The 26,019-nt window shown below is 38.8% G+C and overlaps 1 protein-coding gene across 2 annotated transcripts in view; it reads right to left on the bottom strand.

The window, feature by feature from the left end:
• Positions 1-24,976, bottom strand: part of GOPC (golgi associated PDZ and coiled-coil motif containing) — a 42,304-nt gene extending 17,328 nt beyond the window's left edge. For both annotated transcript variants that reach the window (XM_060167822.1, XM_060167823.1), the window contains exons 1-2: positions 24,479-24,976; positions 579-743 (exon numbers count right to left, since the gene is read on the bottom strand). In XM_060167822.1, the coding sequence (XP_060023805.1) occupies positions 579-743; positions 24,479-24,766 (453 nt within the window). In that variant the 5' untranslated portion in view covers positions 24,767-24,976. The remainder of the gene's footprint in view (positions 1-578; positions 744-24,478) is intronic.
• Positions 24,977-26,019: the final 1,043 nt, after the last annotated feature.

Here is a 26,019-nt window from a genome sequence, read left to right as displayed (position 1 = left end):
TGCAGCTGGGAAGCATCATTTTGCCCTTAGATCTTCCTGCTTCCTACCTGGAATGCAGATATGAAGAAATCCTGAAGACAGAAACCATGAGCTAAAGATGGCAGAGCAGAACAACAAAAGGAAACTGGATCCCTGATATCTGTGGAGCTGCCATATCAGCTCTGAATGCCTGTCTCAGGGCTTCTTTAACTAGGAGAAAATAATTTGTACTATTTAAGAATAATTCCAATGTTACTTGGGATTTCTGTTACATGTAACTGAACTTAATCTTAACTGATACAATAGGTCCAAAAAAATGTTTATATGTTATAATCACAAATATCTTTTAAGTGTATTTATATAGATCTTTTTAAATAGGAAGAAGATCCTATTCTAAGTACCAATTGGTTATTGATGTTATCACTGATCATCTCCAGGTGATAAGATTGTGGATGATTATGATGACCTTCACATTTCCTGTATTTTCTAAATTTCCCAGGAGCACATATTAACTTTTATAATTAAAAAGACTCATTAAAGATTGTCCTTTTCACCCTCTAAAACACATATAAATATATGTTACCCTCTAAACTACTTACCAATTTTGCCTTAATGGTACCAGAGTCAACACTTTGACCAGTTTTAGCATGAAGCTGAAGCTGAATAGAGTGCAATTGTAAAAGCTGATCATGTACTTCTTTCTCCAATACAACTTTCTCTGCTTGGGTCTCTGTCAGTTCAGATTTCAGATCCACCAACTGTGCCTTATAAAAACAGCAACAATAGCAGAAATTAACACAGCGTTGTAAATCAACTATACCTCAATAAAAATTTTTTTTAATAAAACAGCTACAATAAAAACATTAAGTATGCTTAATTTTCTTTATTTTGACTCTAATAATTATTATTCAAGAATGACATAGGCTATCTTTGAAATGAATAGATGAACACTAGAAGTCCATTATTAACTGTAAGCTACAGCTAACTGTTACACTGTAGCAGAACAACTCATCAGAGCCACTCAGCCATTCAATCTGAAGCTTTTCATTTTTCACAATCGATACATTGTTTTACAATTGCAAACAGGACATATCCCTTGTGTGTGTTTGATCTTCCCAACTAACAAGTAGGTTAAAGACCAAGGCAAGGCCTTAGTTTTCTATTGAACATAATTTTACTAATAAGCATCTACGGAGCCAACAAGTATGCTGGTTCAATGAGGGGAAAAAAATTGTGGAGAATACTTTCTAAATTATAGGTGATAATTATTTATGCCCTTGAGAAGCTTCCTTATCAACTGAGGTAATAAATATGCATCGAACCAACTAAAGAAAAATGTGTGGCAAGTTACAGATATATTTAGAATCGGTCAGGTCCCAAGAAATTCAAAGTAAAGGAAGGTTTAAAGAAGGTTAGTGAGGAAAAGAGAGTTTAGAAGGGCTTTGAAGTTAAATGACAACAAGGACAAATAGAAGCAGTAAAGCAGTCAAGAGATGAGAAGACTAGCAAGGGGAGACAGACTAGAAGCAACGTAGGTAAATTCTCTGAGTAGAGAGACCAGAGAATTAGAATCTACCTAAACATCCCAACTGCACCAACTAGTGCCTACTACATAAAAGATGCTCAATAAGTATCTTGAAGTTGAAACAAATTCTAATACTAGCCCTGTGATTCCAGATAAATCACTGTGTCCATTCAAGTTTCCCTGATTTTAAAATAGGATAGTATCTACTAGGTATAAAATAAATAAGATACAAGGATGTAATATACAGCAACAAGGAATATAGATAATATTTTATAACTTTATATGTAGTATAATCTATAAAAATATCAAATCACTTTGTTGTTCATCTGAAATTAATGTAATATTGTAAGTCAACTATACTTCAAATAAGATTTTTTTAATAAATAAAATAGGGATAATACCCATGGCTTTGACTATTTTCATATTATTAATCTTATATATGAAAGCACTTACTAGAATACGAAGGTGTTATTAGCAAGGAGATTAGACTACTGACAGGGGCTGTACATTGACAGACTGCACAAAACTGGATAGGAAAGTGAGGCTAGATACAACAAATGGCTTTGGATGATAAACCAAAACTGAGATTAAATCTGGTAGGAAATCACTACATGCTCTCAATGACATTTTTGTTTTTGTTTTTAATAACAGCTTTATTGAGATATAATTCACTTACCATTAAAACTCACTCTTTTAAAGTGTACCGTTCAGTGACTTTTCGTATAATCATAGAATTGTGCAACCATCAACACCATATAACCGTGGAACATTTTCTCTCAATGACATTTTAGCTACATGATATGTGCAGGTAAGGAGGTGAAGACAGGTACACTAGCAACACCCTACATAGCTTTCTATGGAATACAATTCTGGTGAGTATATATCTAGGAAGGAAACTTCTGGTTTACAGAGTATGAATATGTTAAACCTCAGCAGAAAAGGCCAGTTTTCCAAATGGTTGTAGCAACTGACATGCCCACCATATATGAGAACTCTGATCGTTTCACAACCTTGCCTTCATTTGGTATTGTGAGTCTTTTTAATTTTAGCCATTCTGGTAGGAATGTAGTGGCATTTCATTGTGGTTTTAATGAAAACTTCTTGATTACTAATAAGGTTGTCCTTTATTGGGTATGAGTTACAATTGCTTTCTTCCATTCTGTGGCTTGTCTTTTAACTTTCTGAAAGGTGTCTTTTGATGAACAGAGTGCTTAACTTCAATGTAGCTCAATATGTCAGTAGTTTCCTCCCCCACATTAAATGCTTTTTGACCTGAATTCTACCGTATCTGTTATCAAGTTTGCAACTCCTACTTTCATTTTATTTGCATTTACCTGGTATAATTTTGTCTATTTTAACCTTTCATATTTTTCATTTTATAGTTGTAAATAGCACATACACATGTAAGGTCTTAACTGCTCATTGCTAGATTTTAAAATATATATATTTTTTAGTATTCTGGAAACTCTGTAACTTTAATAATTACTTTTAGATAATATCCTTAATTTCCTCTTTAGATTATATTTAAGATAACATCCTTGCTATGAACAGTCACGAAACTATTAGCATTTTCTTCCCCCTTTTCTTACTCTTCTCCAGCATCTTGATAAAGCGTTATCTTGGTATTTCAGCTAATAACTATGAGCAATCATCAAGCTTATACTACTTTCAAGATACTCTTTTCTCCCATTTTCAGTAGTTGCGCTATATTTATGATGCAGAGCATACAATATGTAATGTTTAAACATTTTCTCATCCTTAACACTGATAGTCTTAGTTCCACTATTAAATAAATTCTATACTGACCACTTGACCTTTTACCAGAGCTGCTCCTATGAATTCAACTCATTCTCTAGCCTTGTAGATTTCTCAGAAAGCTCTCATAACAGTATTCTCTGATTTCTGGCATGTTCATAACTATTTATTTGTGGTCTTTATATCTGAAGTCAGTTTGGCTGCATATAAAATCTTTGGCTCATATTTTCTTTCCTTGAGTATTTTAAATATGTTGCTCCTTTGGCTTCTGGTATGAAACGCTTCTATTTAAATGTCCAAAATCCGAATCTTTTCTTTCTCTTATAAGTGACTTGATCTTGTGTCTGCTTTATTTTTAGTCCCATATTTTACTAAAATGTAGCATGGTGTTAATCATTCTAGGTCCATGTGTACTCTTCTCAACATGCAGATTCAATGCTCTGTTATAGTTTTAAAGAGTGAATTGGTTGGTAATTTGTTTTTTATTGAGGCAAAATTCATATCACAGTAAATTAACCATTTCAAGTGAACAATTCAGTGGCATTTATTATAATTACAATGTTGTGCAGTCACCATCTGTATCTAGTTCCAAAACATTTTCATCACGCCCAAAGAAAGCCTCGTACCTGTTAAGCAGTCACTCCCCACTCTCTCTGTCCCCAGCTTCTGGAAACCACCAATCCACATTTTGTCTCTATGGATTTAACTATTCCAGATATTTCATATAAATGGAAGCATTCAATATGTGACCTTTTGTGTCTGCCTTCTTTCACTCGGCATGTTTTCAAGGTTTATCCATATTATAGCATGTATCAGTACTTCTTCACTCCTTTTTAGAGCTGAATAATATATTTAACTATAAAAATTCAGATATAATATATTCAGCTGTATAGTCCACTGTATGTACATACCACAACTTGTTTATCCATTCGTCAGCTGATGAACATTGGGCTATTTCCATCTTTTGCCAATTATGTTCAGTGCTGCTATGAACATATGTGTACATATATTTGTTTGTGTACATGTGTTCAATTCTTTTGGGTATATACCTAGGAGTGGAATTGCTGAGTCATATGATAATTCTATGTTTAACTTTTTAAGGAACCATCAAACTGTCTTCCACAGTGGCTGAACCATTTTACATTCCTACCAGCAATAAATGAGAGTTTGTTGATAGAAGTTTTAAATATTGGTTTTGTTTCATGCTTCTTCAGGGACTCCAATTATACTAATATTAATTATTCTTTCCCTATCTTTTATATTTGCAATTTCCTCTCAAATCCTTTCTGTTTTCCCCTTGTATATCCTCTTCCTCTTGCTGTACTTACTGCACTACCTATTTTTTACACTTCTTCCAAATTAGGATCCATTCTGAAATGATTTTTTTTCCTATTTTTTCCCAAAGTTCTGCAAGTATTCTTTTTATTTTTATTACTTTATTTCTGAGTTTTCCTATCTCTGAATTATTCTGTTTTATTCATAGGTGAATAACATTGTTAATTTCCTTTATATTCTAATACAGTTTACAGTTTCCAACTGCTTTGCAGCCTTATTTTTCTGATATGCCTTCGTTGTCTGTTGTCACATTATTCTATTAATTTTTACCTTTTCTGATTACAGTACATTTATATGGGGTTTAAATAAAATCCTTTTCTGTTACTCATGTTTAAATGAAATGGGTTTTCATGTAGTACATGTTAGGTAGGAGGAGACTTCCATGGAGGGGTTTGAGGTGAGCAGAGGGAGCTTTCCTAGCTTCAGGCTAGCGGGCTCCCACCCCTGGCCTTAAACTGAACTATTTAAAACAATGGCCTGTCTGTAGCCAGAACTACTGTTTTGCAATCAACCTCCTATGTATGTATTCCTCCCCTATCTTGAATACAAACTCTCCTCACTTCAAACTTCATGTTTCTGCCCTGCTGAATTTGGATTCTATTTCCAGCAGTGTTTCTTCAGAATTGGACTGTCTTTCTCAAAAGCAGTTTTGTTAGAAATCTCTGAGATTCTGAAAGCCCACCCCAAGTACTTTCTAATCTTCCCGCTGCTGCTTAGTGTGTCCCCATGGTTGTTTTGCATTCCCCTGCAACCTGGTGGCAGTTTTGCCAGTTGTTCTTAGATCGTTTGCTCAAGTTTCCCATCCAAAGTGATGTCTTCTCCTTTGGGGCTCTGTTAGTGATTTCTGTGCCTGGGTCCCCTTGCTATTATTTATTTCTTTTGCCCCACAGGTGCTCATCCACATGCACTCTGTGTTGGTCCTGCTACCCTGACCAACCCATGTTCTGGGGTTTGTGAGGATATGCCCTCCTCATTTAGTTTTGCTGAAGAGGCTATCACTGGGTTTTGTGGGGTGTTTTTGTTATGCTGGTTTTTCTGTTTTTACAAAAGATTTTTTAAAATTTAAAACTATCAATCCACTGTGATCCTTCTCAGACCAGAAATCCTCAGCTCATGGTTTCATTGCAATAGAAAAGCTGTGATATTCTAGTATAGCGCTGCCTAAAAGAAATTAAATATGAACCACATATGTAACTAAAAATTTTCTAGTAGTCACATTTTATTTATTTATTATTTTATTTTGCTTTATTTTTCTGGCTGTGCCACGCAGCATGCAGGATCTTAGTTTCCCCACCAGGGACTGAACCCATGCCCCCTGCAATGGAAGCATGGAGACTTAACCACTGGACCCCCAGGGAAGTCCCCTAGCAGCCATATTTTAAAAAGTAAAATTAGGGACCTCCCTAGTGGTCCAGTGGTTAAGACTCCACGCTCCCAATGCAGGGGACCTGGGTTCGATCCCTGGTCAGGGAACTAAGTCCTGCATGCCACAACTGAAGATCCCGCGTGCTGCAACTAAGACTTGGCACAGCCAAATAAATAAATAATTATTTTAAAGTGAAATTAAACAGGTAAAATCAAGTTTTATAATATATTCTACTTAACCCAACACATCTAAAATATCATATAATATTATAGTCAAGCATATAATAATATAAAACAATGATTAAAATATTACATTCTTTTTTTGATACTCAGTCTTCAAACCCATTATGTATATTACACATACAGCACATCTCAATTTGGACCAGCCATATTTCAAACACACAATAGCCACATCAGGCTAGTAGCTGATGTATTGGGCTGGCCCTTTTATTATGAATCTGAAACAGTAACAAATTCCATTAAGATTTAAATGCTAAAATAAATAATAATACTAGTACTTGACTCTATTTTTTAAATATAGTAAACATATGCAAGAGATTAAATAAAGTAGAACTTCACTTCTATTGCCTTCCAGAAAAGAATGTTAGTTTAACAGTTTTTACACCTTTCACAAATACTCCTAACCAAAAACCTTAGAAAAGAAAAACAAAAAAACAAAAAACTTACGTGTATGATAAAAATGTATTATAGACATGCATCAATTTAACAAATTGCCCACCAAAAAAAAAAATTATAAAAATTTAAAATCACCTATTACTAGAATGTTCAGTATTCCCTGAAGACTGTACCTTTAAAGTACAAATGAGCCTGGTCTAGACAGTCCTTCTTAGTCAAAAAAATACCTATTGAGTTTTATAATCTTTGAAATAAAATAATCACAAAAGGAAAATAGATATTTGAATAATATGCACTTTTTGAGCAATATGAAGCTTATGCTAAAGTAAACCTACCCAGAAATAGTTTAAAATAGTCCATTTAATCTATAACAACCCTTATCTTTTTTTTCATTACTTTGACTTTCATTCTGTATCTGTCTTACTGTTTCTTTGCAGTGTTGTCTAATATATTCCTCTATTCCTTATATTTCCTATAAACTACAAGTAGATCTAAAGGTTTAGATTTATAGTCAGCCCTCCATATCTATGCAATCTGCATCCACAGATTCAACCAACTGTGGATCAAAAATATTCAGAAGAGAAAACTCCAGAAAGTTCCAAAAGGCAAAACTTAATTTGCCTCATGCTGGCAACTATTTACATAGCGTTTACATTGTATTAGGTATTATAAGTTATCTAGAGATGATTTAAAATATACGGGAAGATGTGTTTTGCTTATATGCAAACACTACACCATTTTATAAAGGGGACTTTAGCTTCCATGGATTTTGGCATCTGCAGGGGTATGGGCGGGGAGGCGTAGAACCAATCCCCTGCAAATACTGAGGAACTATGGTACTTAAATGTTTGTGGCAAGAAGTACACTGTGTGTTTCAAGAGGTATATATTGTCTGGTTGTCCCACTATGATTTATGTTTCAAACCAAAAATCTCATGATTTATTAATAACTGAGTAAAACTGGCATTAAGAAAGATGCTAAAGAGGCACAAGTGGTATTCATTAATTAATGTGGCAGACTAATATTCAAATCAGAAGTGACTGTATTCTAAAAAGGCAAGGAAAAACAGGGTAGTATGGAGGTTTTTTGAAAGTGGCCTACTAGAAACATGGACTCTTCATTAAGTGAAATAATTTCTCAAGAGGTCGCTCAAATTTTTAAAAATTAAGTAAAAATTCTTTACAAAGCAAGGATGCAGGTATCAAAATTCAAAGCCCAATTTAATTATTTTGGAACAAAACAAGTGTTTCAAGTTTACTCTATACTTCATAATATTTAAATAACTCTTTTCTTGTCTATGATATCAGCATTTTAGCTGCTAAGAAAAGTTAGTTAATGGTAAATTTTATGTGAAGATTAGAAATTTCCATATTTTATTCAATGGCTAACCTCCTAATATCACAGAACTTTATAATCAAAGAGATCTTAGAGAACATAAAAACTATGATTATGACGATTACTATTTAGATAATAAAACCAAGGCCCATCAAAGCTGCTTTTATTTCTAGGGCTACCCAAATGGTCAGTAGCAAAACAGCACTTTGAACCCAATTCTTACTCTCAGGGCAAGGTAGTAAAAGTATTATCAAGCAGTTAGCCATAAGGAAAAATGTGTTTCTACAGCTACGATACCTATGTTTGACTTACTAACAATATTCACAGCTACCATAAAGCAAGCATTTACCTACCAATATGGCAAGCAATCACGTACCATGCGCCATCTGTTAATTCTTACCATCATACTCTCTTTTTTTTAATAGCTAAGGAAACTGGAAATCAGAGTTTAAGCAATTTGCCCAAGATCACCCAGCTAGTAAATAACAGACTAAAAACTAGCTTGACCATAAAAAAAGGCTGACCATCTTTCACCTCACTGTCTTACCTTGGCAACACTATAACTAGCAAAGAGTGAAAATTAATAAACAGTTGATTTCAACCTTCAACTCTTAAATTTTCAAGTGATATCCAAAAAAATCTTTTAAAAAGCAAAATCAAAACCAGTTAATCAACCAGTTAACCCAATCTCTTCACTTTCCTATATTTGATCTTGGATTCATTTACAGAAAAAATAAAATAAAATAAAATAAAACAAAGCTGACCATCAGGATATTCTTTCCCTAGAACTCATCAAGGACAAAATGACCTCACTCTAGGAGGATCTCTGAGCCTTAAGACCATGGCCTTCATTTAAAGGCCATTAAACAACCAATGGTGAGATTTTCTAAGGTAGTGATTCTCAAAATGTGGTCCCTGGGGACCTCCCTGGTGGTCCAGTGGGTAAGACTCTGTGCTCCCAATGCAGGGGGCCCCGGTTCGATCCCTGGTCAGGGAACTAGATCCCGCGTGCATGCTGCAACTAAGAGTCCGTATGCCACAACTAAGAGTCCACATGCTGCAACTAAGAAGTCTACACGCCAAAACTAAGAAGTCTGTATGCCGCAACTAAGAGTCTGCATGCCTCAACTAAGACCTGGCACAGCCTAAGTAAAGTAAATAAATAGTTTTTTAAAAACTTAGTTAAAAAAAAAATGTGGTCCCTGGATCTCCAATATCAGCTGGAATGGAGTGGGGAGATATATGAAACTTCAGGGCACATTCTGCAACATAGGAATGAAGTATCCCCAGGAATGAAAAAGACAGAGAGGCAGTGTATTTAAACAAATTTTGAGGATTATCATTACCATTTATTTGTAAATGCAGTCATTACTATTCTATTTCTTCTCTCAAACTCTTTTCCATCAGGATAATTCCTTTCTAATATAATTCTTAACTTCTGGATTCCACTCTGTGGCACCAAAATCTAAGTAATTTTTTATTCAGAGTTTCCTATTATTCTACTCTGTCTAGACCTTAATCCTCCATCCATATAATCGTGTAAAAATACACAACAGGACTTCCCTGGTGGTGCAGTGGTTAAGGGTCCACCTGCCAATGCAGGGGACACGGGTTCGAACCCTGGTTTGGGAAGATCCCACATGCCACAGAGCAGCTAAGCCCGTGTGCCACAATTACTGAGCCCGCATGCCACAACTACTGATGCCCACACGCCTAGAGCCCATGCTCTGAAACAAGAGAGGCCACGGCAATGAGAAGCATGCGCGCCGCAACGAAGAATAGCCCCTGCTCGCTGCAACTAGAGAAAGCCCGCGCATAGCAACAAAGACCCAACACAGCCAAAAATAAATAAATAAAATATAAATAAATTTATAAAAAAACTACACAACAGCTGCACTTTCTCTTTCTAAACGAAGGCTAGTTTTTATTTAACTGTCTCATAGATAAAAATGCCAACTACTTTACCTTAAGCACCCCTCAAAAACCTCTTGTTCTGGGGAGGATTAAACTAAGACAAGACATTAGCAAACATCAAACAGCAGGGAACTTTGATCTAGCTCACTCATTGGTTTTGGCATTTCATATAGCTCTTTTGATAACATTTTAGAAGATGTAAGAACCTAAATTAAAAATCTGGTAAAACATCTTTATTTTGCACATGAAGAATTGAGGCCCAAAGAGATTAGGTGAGTTGTCCTAAATTACAAACTGCATGGGATTAAAACTCAGACCTCCTGACATCCTTTATAATTCTGGCAGTAACAGGAAAAATGGAAAGGAAGGTGTCCATGAGTTCCGAATGAGATCACATTCCCAAATCTCAGAACTAGACAGGGCTCTAAGCAAGAGACTACTCTGAACATCATCCACCTAGCCAGCCCCACCCTTCACACACCCAAATGCATGCACACACACACACACACACACTGGAACTCATGTGCACACACAGACACACGTGTAGGCATGCACAGGCATGCACACAAAAGCACACATACTCCAAGTTGTATTCTCTGTAAGAATTACAAAGAAAATAGTTGACTTCAAATAGCAGTTTAACTGTTATGAACCACAGCATTGAAAGCTGCTGATAAAGATGTAAGTATTATCTCACGTTTACCTACAAATTGCTTCCACACCTTTTGCTTTAAAATAGTGTACAGGGCTTCCCTGGTGGTGCAGTGGTTGAGAATCTGCCTGCTAATGCAGGGGACATGGGTTCGAGCCCTGGTCTGGGAGGATCCCACACGCCGCAGAGCAACTAGGCCCGTGAGCCACAACTACTGAGCCTGTGTGTCTGGAGACTGTGCTCCGCAACAAGAGAGCCCACGATAGTGAGAGGCCCGCACACTGCGATGAAGAGTGGCCCCCACTTGCCGCAACTAGAGAAAGCCCTCGCACAGAAATGAAGACGCAACATAGCAAAAATAAATAAATAAACTCCTATCCCCAACATCTTCTAAAAATAAATAAAATAGTGTACAAAAGGTAATCACATCATTAAAAAGAAACAATTATGCTTTTAAATGTCTGTATGTTTTTAATATTTGCAAATGCAGTTTAGGATGAAAAGTACAGATTGGAATTTAATCGCTAGCAATTATACCATTTAATGCCAATATCTAAAATTTATCATCTACACCCACCTACTTACCAAAAGGCTTTAAAGCTCGTAAGAGCAATAAAACAAATGTAAAAAATAAAAATCATAAAGAGATGGCAAGATATGACTGTAAAAAAAAAAGACATCTTATTACTGTTGAGTATTAAATACTGAGTCTCCTATTAATAGGAGAACCTTTACAGATTATAGAATTCTCCTTGCCTCATTTAAAGAAGCAACGCCATTTTATCTGGTGAGACTGTCTTTTTTTTCTTCGATCGAAACTTTTAAAAGAATCTATTATAGAGATTCTTATATAAAAGATCCTAAGCTATTTATTTATACCTGACAGACAGCAGAACCATTCTTCAAGGTGATAATGTAACTAATGAAAGCATTTTGATCCATTCTTTCTTTTCTTCTACTTCTTCAAAATAGCTGAACAAAGTCTTAGAGCTCATTTAATTTAAGCAACTCCTTTATAAAGAATCTTCCTCAGGCTTCCCTGGTGGCAGTGGTTGAGGGTCCGCCTGCCGATGCAGGGGACACGAGTTCGTGCCCTGGTCCGGGAAGATCCCACATGCCGCGGAGCGGCTGGGCCCGTGAGCCATGGCCGCTGAGCCTGCGCGTCCGGAGCCTGTGCTCCGCAACCGGAGAGGCCACAACAGTGAGAGGCCCACGTACCGCAAAAAAAAAAAAAAAGAATCTTCCTCTATTTTATCTTTTCTTCCTGTGCTCAGGATGGTTAGTGCTGCCCTACTATCGAAGATCACAAAAAGCCAATGAGCCTGTTCTAAAGCAAAGACTGTGACCAAACAGAAAATATATTCAAAGGTCAAAGATAAAAATCTCTGTCATCCCTCAAGATAAGAAATAATATTCTTTTTTATTACATGTCAGCTCTTGAAGCAGTCTGTTCATTTGGCTTATGAAAGTTCTGTGAGAAAACTCCACCAATTTGCTCCAATTTCCAATCCGAGCATAGAGACCGCAAACTTCATCTGTCATTATTTCTCCCCGAAGTGTTCTACAGTTCAAGACAAGCAAACATATTTTTAGTTTTAGTCTCCCACAACATCACACATTCATTCAACATGTATTTATTAAGCACCAATATATGCCAAGCAGTGGGCTGGTTTCTAGGGATACACTGGTAGACAAAACAAATGTGGAGCCTGCCCTGCAGAGCTTCAGTGGCCTTGTGCAGGAGGCAGCTCATAAAGAAAATGAATGGCATATATAATAATAGTATTAACCATGTGCCAGGCACTGTTTTGAACATATTCATGTTTTAATTGTCCTAATCCTCAAAGATACTTTTTGTATTGAGAAGGAAAGTGAAGCACAGAGGTTAGGTAACTTGCCCGAGGTCACAGCAAAGCCAGTAGTAATATACATAACTACAAACCATAATAAGCTATAGGAAAGAAGCAAAGAGAATCAGAATTAGTGGGGTGGGAGTGTATGGCTATCCTTCTGGGAAGTGTTTCGGTTTATCAGAGCAGCAGTTCTCACAGGTCTATGTGACTATTTCAGGGCATCCACAAGGTCAAAACTATTTTCATAATAAAAAAATATGAATTGCCTTTTTCATTGTGTTGACATTGTACTGAAGGTACAAAAGCAATTATGAATAGAATGCTTCCAACACAAGTCAATGCAGTGGCACCAAACTACCAGTAGTCACTGTACTCTTCACTCTCATGCACTCGCAGTCAAAACAAAGACAAAAAACAAGGACTTCCCTGGTGGCACTGTGGTTAAGAATCTGCCTGCCAATGCAGGGGTCATGTGTTTGAGCCCTGGTCCGGGAAGATCCCACATGCCGTGGAGCAACTAAGCCCTTGCACCACAGCTACTGAGCCTGCACTCTAGAGCCCATGCGCCACAACTACTGAGCCCACGTGCTGCAACGACTGAAGCACGCACCTAGGGCCCGTGCTCCACAGGAAAGGGAAGCCACCTCAATGAGAAGCCCGCCCACCACAACGAAGAGTAGCCCCCGCTCACCGCAACTAGAGAAAGCCCAAGCGCAGCACTGAAGACCCAACACAGCCAAAAATAAATAAATAAATTTATAAAAAACAAATAAACAAAAACAAAACCCAAAAATTCACTTAAGAATGTCCTTGATAAAGCAGTAAAATTATTAATTTCTAAAAATCTCAACCCTGAGTAAGTCTTTTTAATATTCTGTGTGATGAAATGGGAAGCATACATAAAGCATACCTGCTGCATATCAAACTATGTTGTCTCAAGGAAAAGCACTTATGCAACTGCTTGAGATGCAAAACTGAACTTTTTTTCTTGGAACACCATGTTTATTTGAAAGAAGAACAAACTGTGGTTATTAAGATTAGTATAGGGCTTCCCTGGTGGCACAGTGGTTGAGAGTCCGCCTGCCGATGCAGCGGACATGGGTTCGTGCCCCGGTCCGGGAAGATCCCACATGCCACGGAGCGGCTGGGCCCGTGAGCCATGGCCGCTGAGCCTGCGCGTCCGGAGCCTGTGCTCCGCAACCGGAGAGGCCACAACAGTGAGAGGCCCACGTACCGCAAAAAAAAAAAAAAAGAATCTTCCTCTATTTTATCTTTTCTTCCTGTGCTCAGGATGGTTAGTGCTGCCCTACTATCGAAGATCACAAAAAGCCAATGAGCCTGTTCTAAAGCAAAGACTGTGACCAAACAGAAAATATATTCAAAGGTCAAAGATAAAAATCTCTGTCATCCCTCAAGATAAGAAATAATATTCTTTTTTATTACATGTCAGCTCTTGAAGCAGTCTGTTCATTTGGCTTATGAAAGTTCTGTGAGAAAACTCCACCAATTTGCTCCAATTTCCAATCCGAGCATAGAGACCGCAAACTTCATCTGTCATTATTTCTCCCCGAAGTGTTCTACAGTTCAAGACAAGCAAACATATTTTTAGTTTTAGTCTCCCACAACATCACACATTCATTCAACATGTATTTATTAAGCACCAATATATGCCAAGCAGTGGGCTGGTTTCTAGGGATACACTGGTAGACAAAACAAATGTGGAGCCTGCCCTGCAGAGCTTCAGTGGCCTTGTGCAGGAGGCAGCTCATAAAGAAAATGAATGGCATATATAATAATAGTATTAACCATGTGCCAGGCACTGTTTTGAACATATTCATGTTTTAATTGTCCTAATCCTCAAAGATACTTTTTGTATTGAGAAGGAAAGTGAAGCACAGAGGTTAGGTAACTTGCCCGAGGTCACAGCAAAGCCAGTAGTAATATACATAACTACAAACCATAATAAGCTATAGGAAAGAAGCAAAGAGAATCAGAATTAGTGGGGTGGGAGTGTATGGCTATCCTTCTGGGAAGTGTTTCGGTTTATCAGAGCAGCAGTTCTCACAGGTCTATGTGACTATTTCAGGGCATCCACAAGGTCAAAACTATTTTCATAATAAAAAAATATGAATTGCCTTTTTCATTGTGTTGACATTGTACTGAAGGTACAAAAGCAATTATGAATAGAATGCTTCCAACACAAGTCAATGCAGTGGCACCAAACTACCAGTAGTCACTGTACTCTTCACTCTCATGCACTCGCAGTCAAAACAAAGACAAAAAACAAGGACTTCCCTGGTGGCACTGTGGTTAAGAATCTGCCTGCCAATGCAGGGGTCATGTGTTTGAGCCCTGGTCCGGGAAGATCCCACATGCCGTGGAGCAACTAAGCCCTTGCACCACAGCTACTGAGCCTGCACTCTAGAGCCCATGCGCCACAACTACTGAGCCCACGTGCTGCAACGACTGAAGCACGCACCTAGGGCCCGTGCTCCACAGGAAAGGGAAGCCACCTCAATGAGAAGCCCGCCCACCACAACGAAGAGTAGCCCCCGCTCACCGCAACTAGAGAAAGCCCAAGCGCAGCACTGAAGACCCAACACAGCCAAAAATAAATAAATAAATTTATAAAAAACAAATAAACAAAAACAAAACCCAAAAATTCACTTAAGAATGTCCTTGATAAAGCAGTAAAATTATTAATTTCTAAAAATCTCAACCCTGAGTAAGTCTTTTTAATATTCTGTGTGATGAAATGGGAAGCATACATAAAGCATACCTGCTGCATATCAAACTATGTTGTCTCAAGGAAAAGCACTTATGCAACTGCTTGAGATGCAAAACTGAACTTTTTTTCTTGGAACACCATGTTTATTTGAAAGAAGAACAAACTGTGGTTATTAAGATTAGTATAGGGCTTCCCTGGTGGCACAGTGGTTGAGAGTCCGCCTGCCGATGCAGCGGACATGGGTTCGTGCCCCGGTCCGGGAAGATCCCACATGCCACGGAGCGGCTGGGCCCGTGAGCCATGGCCACTGAGCCTGCGCGTCCGGAGCCTGTGCTCCACAACGGGAGAGGCCACAGCAGTGAGAGGCCCGCATATCGCAAAAAAAAAAAAAAAAAGATTAATATATTTGGCAGACATGTTCTTGAGAATAAAGTGAATCTGTTATTTCAAGGAAAACAACTGACAGCATTTGTTGGCAATGATAAGAACTTATACTTTCAAAGTGAAAATTAGAATTTTGGAAAATTGGAATCCATCACCATAAGCTTGACAGCTTCTTAATACTTACAGATTTTTCTCATGAGACTGCAGATATTAACAAATGTGATTTTTTGATATTGTATAATGAGATGTGTCCACATTTGGAAGATCTGGATAACTCAGCAAACCAATATTTTCAAAATGACCAACGCACAATGTTAAAATCATGCCTTGGTAAAAGATCCATTCAAAGGCTACAAAGATAGACCAATGTATTTTAATGTAACGGTGTATGAAAAGTTTATTGATAGGGTTTCAGACTCCACATTGTAACTAACCTTTAAGAAACTACCTTTGAATATCAAAGAAGAATATCCACAATTATCTGAAATGGCTACTAAAATACTCCTCCCTGATCGAGCTACTTCTCTGTGAGGTCAAATTTTCTTCCTATAACCAAAACCACAAACCATAACTGTTTGAAAGCAGATGTGAGAGTCCAGCTATCTTCTATTAAACCAGATATATATTTTTAATTTTAATATAAAATAATACTACTCATAATTTTTTGGAAAATGTAGTTATTTTTTCATTAATAATGATATTAATATGTAATGGGTTTATTGGGTTTATTTATGGGTTTATTGTTGCTATTTTTTTTTTTTGCAGTACCCGGGCCTCTCACTGTTGTGGCCTCTCCCATTGCGGAGCACAGGCTCCGGACACGCAGGCTCAGAGGCCATGGCTCACGGGCCCAGCCGCTCCGCGGCACGTGGGATCTTCCTGGACCGGGGCACGAACCCGTGTCCCCTGCATCGGCAGGCGGATCCTCAACCACTGCGCCACCAGGGAAGCCCTACTGTTGCTATTTTTAACTGATGTAATATTTACAGTTTTCTCAGTTGTAATTTCTAACACAGTAAATACCAGTTGATATAACCCATATTAAGGAAAAAAAAAAGCTCTTTGGGGACCTTATAATTTGTAGAATGTAAAGGGGTCCTAAAACCAAAAAGTTTAAGAATTATTGTCTTAGAGTTTCTGAAAGGAGACCCATGTGGCCTGGGCCATACAGAATAAGAGGAAGGAATGATAAGATACGACATTGGAGGGCTATCCAGAGGTCAGATCACACAGAGCTTATCAGTGATAAGGAGGCTGAATTTATTCAAAGTACAATTGAGGAATTTAAAACAGAATGACATGATCAAATTTATGTTTTAAAAATGGCAGCTGGACTTCCCTGCTGGCGCAGTGGTTAAGAATCCTCCTGCCAATGCAGGGGACACAGGTTCGAGCCCTGGTCTGGGAAGATCCCACATGCTGCAGAGCAACTAAGCCCGTGTGCCACAACTACTGAGCCTGCGCTCTAGAGCCCATGAGCCACAACTACTGAGCCCACGTGCTGCAACTACTGAAGCCGTGCTCTGCAACGAGAAGCCACAGCAATGAGAAGCCCGCGTGCCGCAACAAAGAGTACGCCCACTCACAGCAACTAGAGAAAAGCCCATGTACAGCAAGACCCAACACAGCCAAAAAGAAAAGGCAGCTATGTGTAACATGGGAGACAATGTCACTGAACTAGAGTTGGGGGATTTGAAATGGAGACAAGTAGATAAGTCTATGATGTATTTTTAAAAGTTAAAGTACTTTAAACCTCAAAATGAAGTTCCAAACAAGATAAAATGTTTTCTGTTTTCATTTTAAAGAATTCAGCTGCTCTATAATTAAACTCGAGGTGGGATGAGGAGAATCAACCTACCAAATATACTAGAAATGTCAAAAGTACACTAAATCCATACTCAATACTCTAATGTAATGATGTTATTTTTAGTCAGTTTCAAATTTTTCTTAAAATGGAATACCATGAAATATTAACAAATCATATCTTTGTGATTGATTCAGTCTTTCACTAATATGGTGGGCCCTATGTTAGACACAATGGATAGTAGAGTCAACAAGACAGACACCATCCCAGCTCTCATGAAACTTGTATTACAGAATGATTATTGATAAACTTTGAAGACTCATGGCAGAATGAGGCAACTAAAGTTGTTTCAAATAATTTATTCATTCAAATAAACATTTATTGAATATACACAGTGTGCCAGGATCTGGAGACAAAATGATGAATAAGACATGGATTCTGCCCTTGAGGATTTTACTGTCTAGTAGAAACAGATAAAAAATACATTCCCAATTATGATGTAAAGTGTTGTAAACTCTAGTGTACAGGCATGTGTGATGTACCAATTCAAAAAGAAACAAAGGGAGTCAGAAAGGAGAAGTTTACCTGAATGCTGAATGGAGAAAAGCTAATACATGGAGTAGGGAAAGGGAAAGGTCTGAGATGTGAAAACCCCTAGCAAGTGAGATAAGAATGTTAAGTGGGTCAAAAAGGTTGGTGTTTAATGTGTGAGTTCCAAATTTCCAAAAATTGGCCCCTTTTTAAAAGGGGCCAAACACCAATTCTGTAATCCACATATAAATCAACTTGATATCATGGAGAAAAAAACTACCAACCAATTCTTAGAAACCAAAATGGGTTCACAAACGGATAATGCTACCACTAAGTCAGCTTTCACAAGCATTTGATAGTTCAGATTATTTCAGCTATGACAAAGTCTTGGCCTTCAAAGAGCTTACCTTCTAGAGGTAGAGAAATGTGGCAACCACAAGTTATAGTACAATGTATAATAACAAATCTTGTAACAGCCCAAGCATGTTCAAGGTGTTAAGACAGCCTCTGCCTATAGAGAGCAGAGAGGAGTTGGGTGAGGAAAGCCTTCACAGAGATGGTGATGTAAGTGGTGTGTTGAAAGATGAGTGGGTGTTTGACACTGTAGACAAAGGGGACAGAGAAGGTATTATACACAAAAGCCTGTGCCAAAGTAGAGATACCATGAAAGAGCAGGCCTATTTAGAGAAATGCAAATAAACCAGTTTTATTTGAGGCAAAAGCAGCTAAGAGGGGGTGACGAGAGATGAGGACAGACAGACTGGACACTGATCAACATGCTGCAGAGTTTGAATCTTAGCCAGGAAGTAACAGGGAGGTATACAAAGAAGAGTGACGTAGTCAGACTTGCCTTTTGATATGAACCATTAATATGAATCACTTTAGAATGATTTTGGCAATGAGAGGATGATGTGGAGGGGGTAAGAAGCAATTAGGAAACTATGTTAGGAATATGCAAAAAAGGGATACGGACCTTAACCATGCACAACCTCCTAAACTCAACCCATTATCTTTCCTGCCAGACCCACTCCTTCTCCTGGATTCCTTACTTAAGTGAATGGTATAAGTCTCCTAGGGTTGTCATAACAAATTACCACAAACTTGGTGGCTTAAAAGAACAAAAATTTACTCTCTCACAGTTCAGGATGAAGGAGCCCCAAATCAAGGCACTGGCAGGGTTGGTGCCTTCTGGAGACCCTGAAAGAGAACTGTCCCATGCCTGTCTCCTAATACTGTGGTTGCCAGCAATCCTTGGCATTTCTTGGCTTGTAGACAAGTCACTCCAATCTCTTATTCCATCCTCACATAGCCTTCTTCTCTGTGTCCCTGTGTATCCTCGGAGGATAGTCTCACTGGATTTAGGACCCACTGTAATCTGCTATGACCTCATCTCCATCCTTATATTAATTACATTTCTAAAGACCCTATTTCCAAATAAGGTCACATTCTGAGGTTCTGTGTAGACACGAATTTGGGCGGGGGAGCACTATTCAAGTCACTGTAGGTATCAACCAATATATTTCCCAAACAGAAATGTGGCATCATCCTTAACCATTCCTCTTCCTTTGCATCTAGATAATTATCAAATACTATTTCTACTCCTTTAAAGATTATCTCCTTTTCTTCATCCCCAATACCATTTTCATTTCAATAACACTCTTGTCTATATAGCAAACTCCTTGCTACAGCACTGGTTGAACTCAATTATTACTCTCATTACTGTGCCTGTATTGCCAGAGAAAGTCATACAACAGGGCAGACTGGTTTTACCATGAATTTATGGTAACTCCAAATTAGTCCCCAGCATTGTCTGGCAGTCTCTATTTCTCTGGCCAACTTGCTCTCCCACTCTTCCATTACCATTTCAAATCTTTTTCACTCTCCTCGAGCTCTTACTTTCACCCACTTTCAGCAGTTGTCCCAGGCTCCTATCCTACAGAGAATAAAGAAGCCGTCACACAAAACACTCCCGCTTCTGTGCTTATCATCTCTCCTTTCCCTTTAAGTATAATAGCTGTCCTTTCAATATAAAGCCATTCTCTCTACATGTATTTTGGATTTCATCTTCACTCAGAAATCTTACTAATTATCCTCTCCTTCTCTAGAATATTCAGATTTTCCCTCAACTAGATTCTTCTCATTGGCTTGTAAACATGTTTAAGTTTATTTTTCCATTAAAAAAAAAAGAAAACAATACCTCCCTTGAACTCCCCCTCCCCCTCCCGGCTATCCAGCCACACTCAACTATTTCTGCTTGCTTTTTTTCTCTCCACCTCCTCCTTCCCCAGCCAGACATAAATGTGTTTTTGGAGAGCTTGGTTTCTCTAGTTCTGTAGTCTTGGGCCCCTTACTTAATCCCTATAAAATGGGAATAACAATACTAAACCTACCCCACAGGACTATTATGAGAATTGGGTGAATTGATATATATAAAAGACCTAGCACAGAGCCTGGCCCATAGTAACTGATCAACAGTTAGCAATATAGTATTGCTAGCAATATATAATATCCATCCATTTATCCAGCCAACTGACACCTTGGAGTCATCCTGAATTCCCTCATCCCTCTGTTCTACCTCATCCCTCTGTTCCAACCCATCCCTAGATTTTATTTTTACTTCTCAAATCTCTCTTGTTCTGAACACTTTCCTCCACCTCTGCTATCCTACTCCCATCATCTCACATGGATCAGAATTAAGGGCCCCCTAAATGGTTTTCTGCATTTATTCTTGTTATTTCCCCAAATTCTCTCCTTATCATAGCCAGAGTAAACTATTCTAATCTCCTATCTGAGGTTACCACCTAATTTAAAACATTTCCCATTGTTATGATAAAGCCCTCAAATCTACTACATGGTCTAGAAAATCATGTAGATATTGTTCCTACCTACCTGTTCAAACTTATTTTGCATATCACTTCTTTTGCCCTATGCTCTTATAACACATACCAACTCTCAGTTCTTCAAATGCATTAGCACTCGCCCATCACAGGTGCCTTCTACATCCTGTTCCCTCTACCAGAATGTTGAACGATACTCCTATTTCTCTTGGCCTAATTAATTCCTACTCATCCTTTATGTCTCAACTCAACAGTCACTTCCTCAAAGAAGCCTTTCTTGATGCCCCAGAATAGGTTCTCATTACTCTATGTACCTCAAAGTTGGAATTTCACATTTATATGATAATTATTTCAACAAATTCCAATAAAATCCAAGTTCCATAACAGTGATGATTATGTCCGTTTTTGCTTTCCATTGTATCCCAAGTGTCCAACACATAATTAGCACTCAATAAATATATATTGGAGCAATATTAAACTTCAAGTTCAATGCTGCAAAACAGCCTCATCGCTTGTTTAAAAACAGAATAGCTTTCCTATACTAGTCTAGATTGCTACCCAGTTCATCCAAGTATGGAACATGGCACTAGAAACTAAATATGAATAGCCTTGGTATAAGTAAGTAAGTAGAAGGGCAAAGGGAAATCAATGTAGTAATTATTGAAAAAGAGCAAGGATGGGGAATTCCCCGGCTGTTCAGTGGTCAGGATTAGGAAGGAGCTCTTACTGCCAGGGGCCCAGGTTTGATCGATCCCTAGTCGGGGAACTAATATCCCACAAACCGACTGGCCAAGAAAAAAAAAAAAAAGAAGAGCAAGGATGGACAGGTGAGAATGGGGGCAGATTATTGGGGGGGGAATACTATTTTTGAAACCCACCATTTTATGGCACTGAAACTGTTCAATGAGTGGTTAACAGCCAATGTTAAACAAATTGCAATAAAACTGATATACTTAAAAAAAAATCAGAATAGCTTTAAAGCAGTAAAAGGGTAGTATATCATTAGTTCATTTTCAATGTGGCTCTAGATGGCTGTGAACAGTAAATCACTTTAAAAAAAGATACTTATTCAGCAATCGCTGAGGGAAAGGAGGACATGACAGAAGATATATTGTTTTGCTGTTATTTTAAAGAAGGGGTGAACAGGCAGAAAACCGTACTTCAAGGCAGAGAGGTGAGTTTTTCTAAAGCACTGGTTCTCATCTTTTGTTCTACTCCAACACACCTACTACCGCTACTATTACTATTACTACTACTACTATCCCAATTAGTACCTGTGACTCCAGCACAGCTGTCACCAAGTGGCTCACCATAGCAGGGACTCTCAAGCAGGTGGGAAGTATAAAAGAGATGTGAGTAATTTGAAATGCACTACCTCAAAATATTCTGAATTCTCTGCCCTCCCCTTCCCCTTATAGATATCCCTCTCCCCAAATATAATTTATGGAAAAAAGCAGTCACATAGATGTCACTTATATTTAATTTTTTAATGTAACCTCTGACTTTTTTTGTAGCAAAATTGTTTTCCTAACTACTATATTAGTATTAAATTAACTACCTGAAGACAATGAGCAGAAGAAGGGCGATCTGGAAGGATACTCAAGACGAATTTAAATATATCATAAGTTACTCATACTGGAGGTACCCCTCTTGATTATAAAAATATTTTATTATGGCAATATGGTTTAAGGTATTAATCTCTAAAACCACCGAACTTTGGTGCACATCTGCTATATCAAATTGTAAGTGACCTCAAATATTATGTCTTAATGCCCATATCCTTAAAACAATAGAACTAATTCAATTCACTTACTAAGAAATAAAACAGGGCAAGAAAGTATGGAAATCTCTTCTAAAATTTCAAGATCTCAAAAGATTGCTAACAGTACACAGGCAACCTCTGAAATTCTGCAGATGATACAATGGCAGATATACTTTGAAAAGCACTACTGACAATGAACCTCTCTCCTCAGCAATACACAACAGATTCCATGAAAACTGTAGAAACTGCTAAATATAGAAAGAATAACCCCACAGACAGAGAAGTCAACTGTAACTGAAAAAACACACCAACTAATCCCCATTTCCTAAGATCTTTAAATCAAAGGCTTCAAGCATGTTGAAAAAACATGCTCACATTGTGATAGGCTAGCATTTCTTATTTTGAGAAATAATGCCACCTTCTAAGCCAGGACATGGAATCAGAATATGTAATTATAATTTCTGAAAAAGAACATGCATAATTTATTACAGCTCTGAGTACTCATTTAAAATATTTAAAGACAAAAAAAACTGAGCATCACCTCCTGCTCATAGAACATAATTTTCTCCAAAATCAGGTTTTATATCTGACATCCAAATAGCACTTTAAAGTTTCCTTAAGTCATTTAAAAAATGAATTAGATCTTGTTTCACTTTTAAAATCTGTTTATCTCAGTAAATACTCTCAGTTGTAGAGTAGCAAAAGCTACTCTTGCTCTGTTATTTAAAGCTGAAGTACTATTTCTAAAGACCAACAAATGTAATTTCACTACATGAATAAATAAACATCTTCTAGAAACTACCACTAAAGCAAGAATTCAAGAGACATTTTCATATACCTAGATTAAGAAGTGATTAGCCTCATATCAACACTTCCAACCTTTTCAGAAAGGATGAAAGAAATTAACAGTCCTTTCAGTGAACAAGAGTCACAAAATCTCCCATATGCAATTCTATGCTAATCAAAGCTAAATTATACCACCTTTTCCACGACTGACAGGAAAGAGAAAGAATGCTAACCACTAAGCAAGGAGAGGATGCATTTCTGATATTCATATTAATTTCGATCCAATGGGCATTCTCAATCACCACAACTGATAGTAACGATGATTTCTCACAAAATCTAATGTTCAAAGAGCTGTGCACATCATTTATTATCCTATTTTTACCTACTTTAAAATGAAAGACCCATTCTCTTATTTAAATTATCTAGTTAGAAAATGATCTTTATGTAATAATGGTAATCTATTATGCTTTCTAAATATTGTAAAAATTTAATTTTCTGCAAAAATGGTAGGTTTGGGGGTTTTTTTTGGAAGCACCACCACTGCACTCACACCCACAACCAAGATTAGAGACTAAAGCAAATGATCATCCTTCACACACTCTCAAAAATAAACCCAGACTTTGGGAAAGATAGTAAAGTACAGACAAAACCTCAATGTTAGAAGTCAGCTGAATAATTGTAGGGCGCTGTGGAGGGATGTGCCTGTAACTTAAGGACCAACTAACTGTAAACTGAAATAGACATTGATACCGTCTTGCTTATCCCACTAACTTTTCTTAAGAGCTTTGATCAAATTCCCCTAAATAGTTCGTGCAGTCAAGGTACAGTACGTCTGTGTGCAACAACAGAAATTGACCTGAAATAGTTAAAAATAATCAGGACTGTGTCTGTCTGGTGATATACAAACCTAGTTTATCAATGTGAAAGTAGATCTAAAAACTCAAATGTTAAAAGGTGAGCTAAAGTATTCTTATGACAGAATCTCTGAGCTTCAGTTAAGTCTGAGATCTGTTAACGTAACAGGCACAAGTAGGCTGGAGTAATTAGTTCCTGCTTCCTCTTCATTGAGATACAAGGAAGGTGGACGACAGGATCCCGGGAGACCCACACGTCAGTCCACACACCTTTTTCTGCTCTAACCTCACCTCACTCCTTTCCTGCGCGCGCGCGCACTCCCCCGTCACGTAGGAAGCCCAGGTGCCCCGGCTGGCAGTTTTCTAGGGTCGTTTCACGGGTGCGTTAAATGAGGTCTGATGACTGGAGTTGAATGCTACCCCCTCCAGCGCCCACAGCTCACCTCTAGCTTGTGGTTGATTTGGGACACAGTCTGGGCTTTGTGGCAAAGCTGCGCAAAGCAGGAGCTCAGGCTGGTCATCTTCTGTCTCCCCTCATAAGTGATGTCCGCCTGGTCCGGATCGATCTCGCCCAGGAGCAGATCCACATCCACGAAGGCCTTGTCGAACTCCTTCTCCAGCACCTCCAGCCACCGGAACATGGATACCCCGCCGGGGGAGACCCCCACGGCGCATGAGGCCCCTCCTGGGCCCCCGCCGGCTCCTGCCGGGCATGGGCCGCCCGCCGACATGGCGCCGTCTAGGGCCTCCCCCGACTGCTGCTGACCTCGCAGTCCACCCGCGAGAGGAACTGATGGGACTGCGGGAACCCCCGCGTACGCACGCTCCGTCGGTCCCCTCTCTTAACCCTCGCGCGGCTAACGCCGGCTATGCAGCCCCGGAGGCGCAGGAGCGGCGAAGCTCTGGCGGCAGCGGTGGCGGCGGCTCACGGAAGACGCGGGCCGTCCCACCTCTCGGCCCGCCTCGCCGCGCATGCGTATCGAAGGCCTCGGCGGACGCAGCCAGGAGGGATGAAATGGGCGGGGCTGGGGTGCGACCTTGGCCTATGAAAAGCCTCTGCTTGGGACTGCCTGTCAGCGGCCATATTGACATCTGGCAAACTCCTGCTTGAATCCCCGAGAAACCGAGGCGCGTGGTGTTGGCTTCCAAGTTGGAAAGGCCCGAGGAAGAGAAGGTTGTCCACGTCGCAGAGAGGAACAGCTTCCACCCGTTTGACTTCAGAGTGGGCGGGAGCCGTTTTAGAGTCGTCCGGGAAAGTTTCCGCGGTGACGTCCCGGAGCAGAGAAGGAAGAGTGAGGAAGGGACGTTTGAGCCTGCGCAGTGGCCACGTTTTACTTTTTCCAGTCCAGTTCATTTAGGGTGAGGTGCGTGGGGTGTGTGGACACACTCGTTCTTCTTGGTAAACCAGGCCTTAAATTCCGGGTGGAATCTGTCTAAAACTGCAAGTTGAAGGGCGGCGGCTCACCAAGTTTTGCTGAATTAATACGAGGCCTTTTCTCTTGTGATTAAAAGTCAGGCAGCCTTGGGTTCAAGTTTTAAACTCTGTCACCTATTAGCTGTGCCATCTTAGTTGTATTCTTTAATGTCGAAGCCTCAGTTTCCGAAATTTACTTCACTCAGTAGTAAGGTAAAATGCTTAGCTCCAGTGCTTGGCACTTGGTATGCCTTATTATTCACACCACAGGTCATACGTTTCCAAAGCAACTACCTAAAAAGGTGTACTTATTTTAAAAACTGGCGTAGTGTTCCTACGCGTGACAGGTTAAAAAAAATTATGAGGATTCATATATTCATAATTATATTGAATGCAGAACCCTGTTGAGGCATCGGGGGCACAAAAATGAATGAGGCATGACCCTCACGTTAGCAGAACTCATAGGCTACTGAGTCTAACCCTTATAGCTGCAACTTTAATTTGAATACTCACTCTCAACCCCCTTCCACTTCAAGAGTAGCCCAGTCTTGAAAACAGAAGGAGAAACCA

Source organism: Lagenorhynchus albirostris, chromosome 12, assembly GCF_949774975.1.
Source record: "Lagenorhynchus albirostris chromosome 12, mLagAlb1.1, whole genome shotgun sequence".
NCBI lineage: Eukaryota > Metazoa > Chordata > Mammalia > Artiodactyla > Delphinidae > Lagenorhynchus > Lagenorhynchus albirostris.
This window is presented reverse-complemented; position numbering and strand designations above follow the sequence as displayed.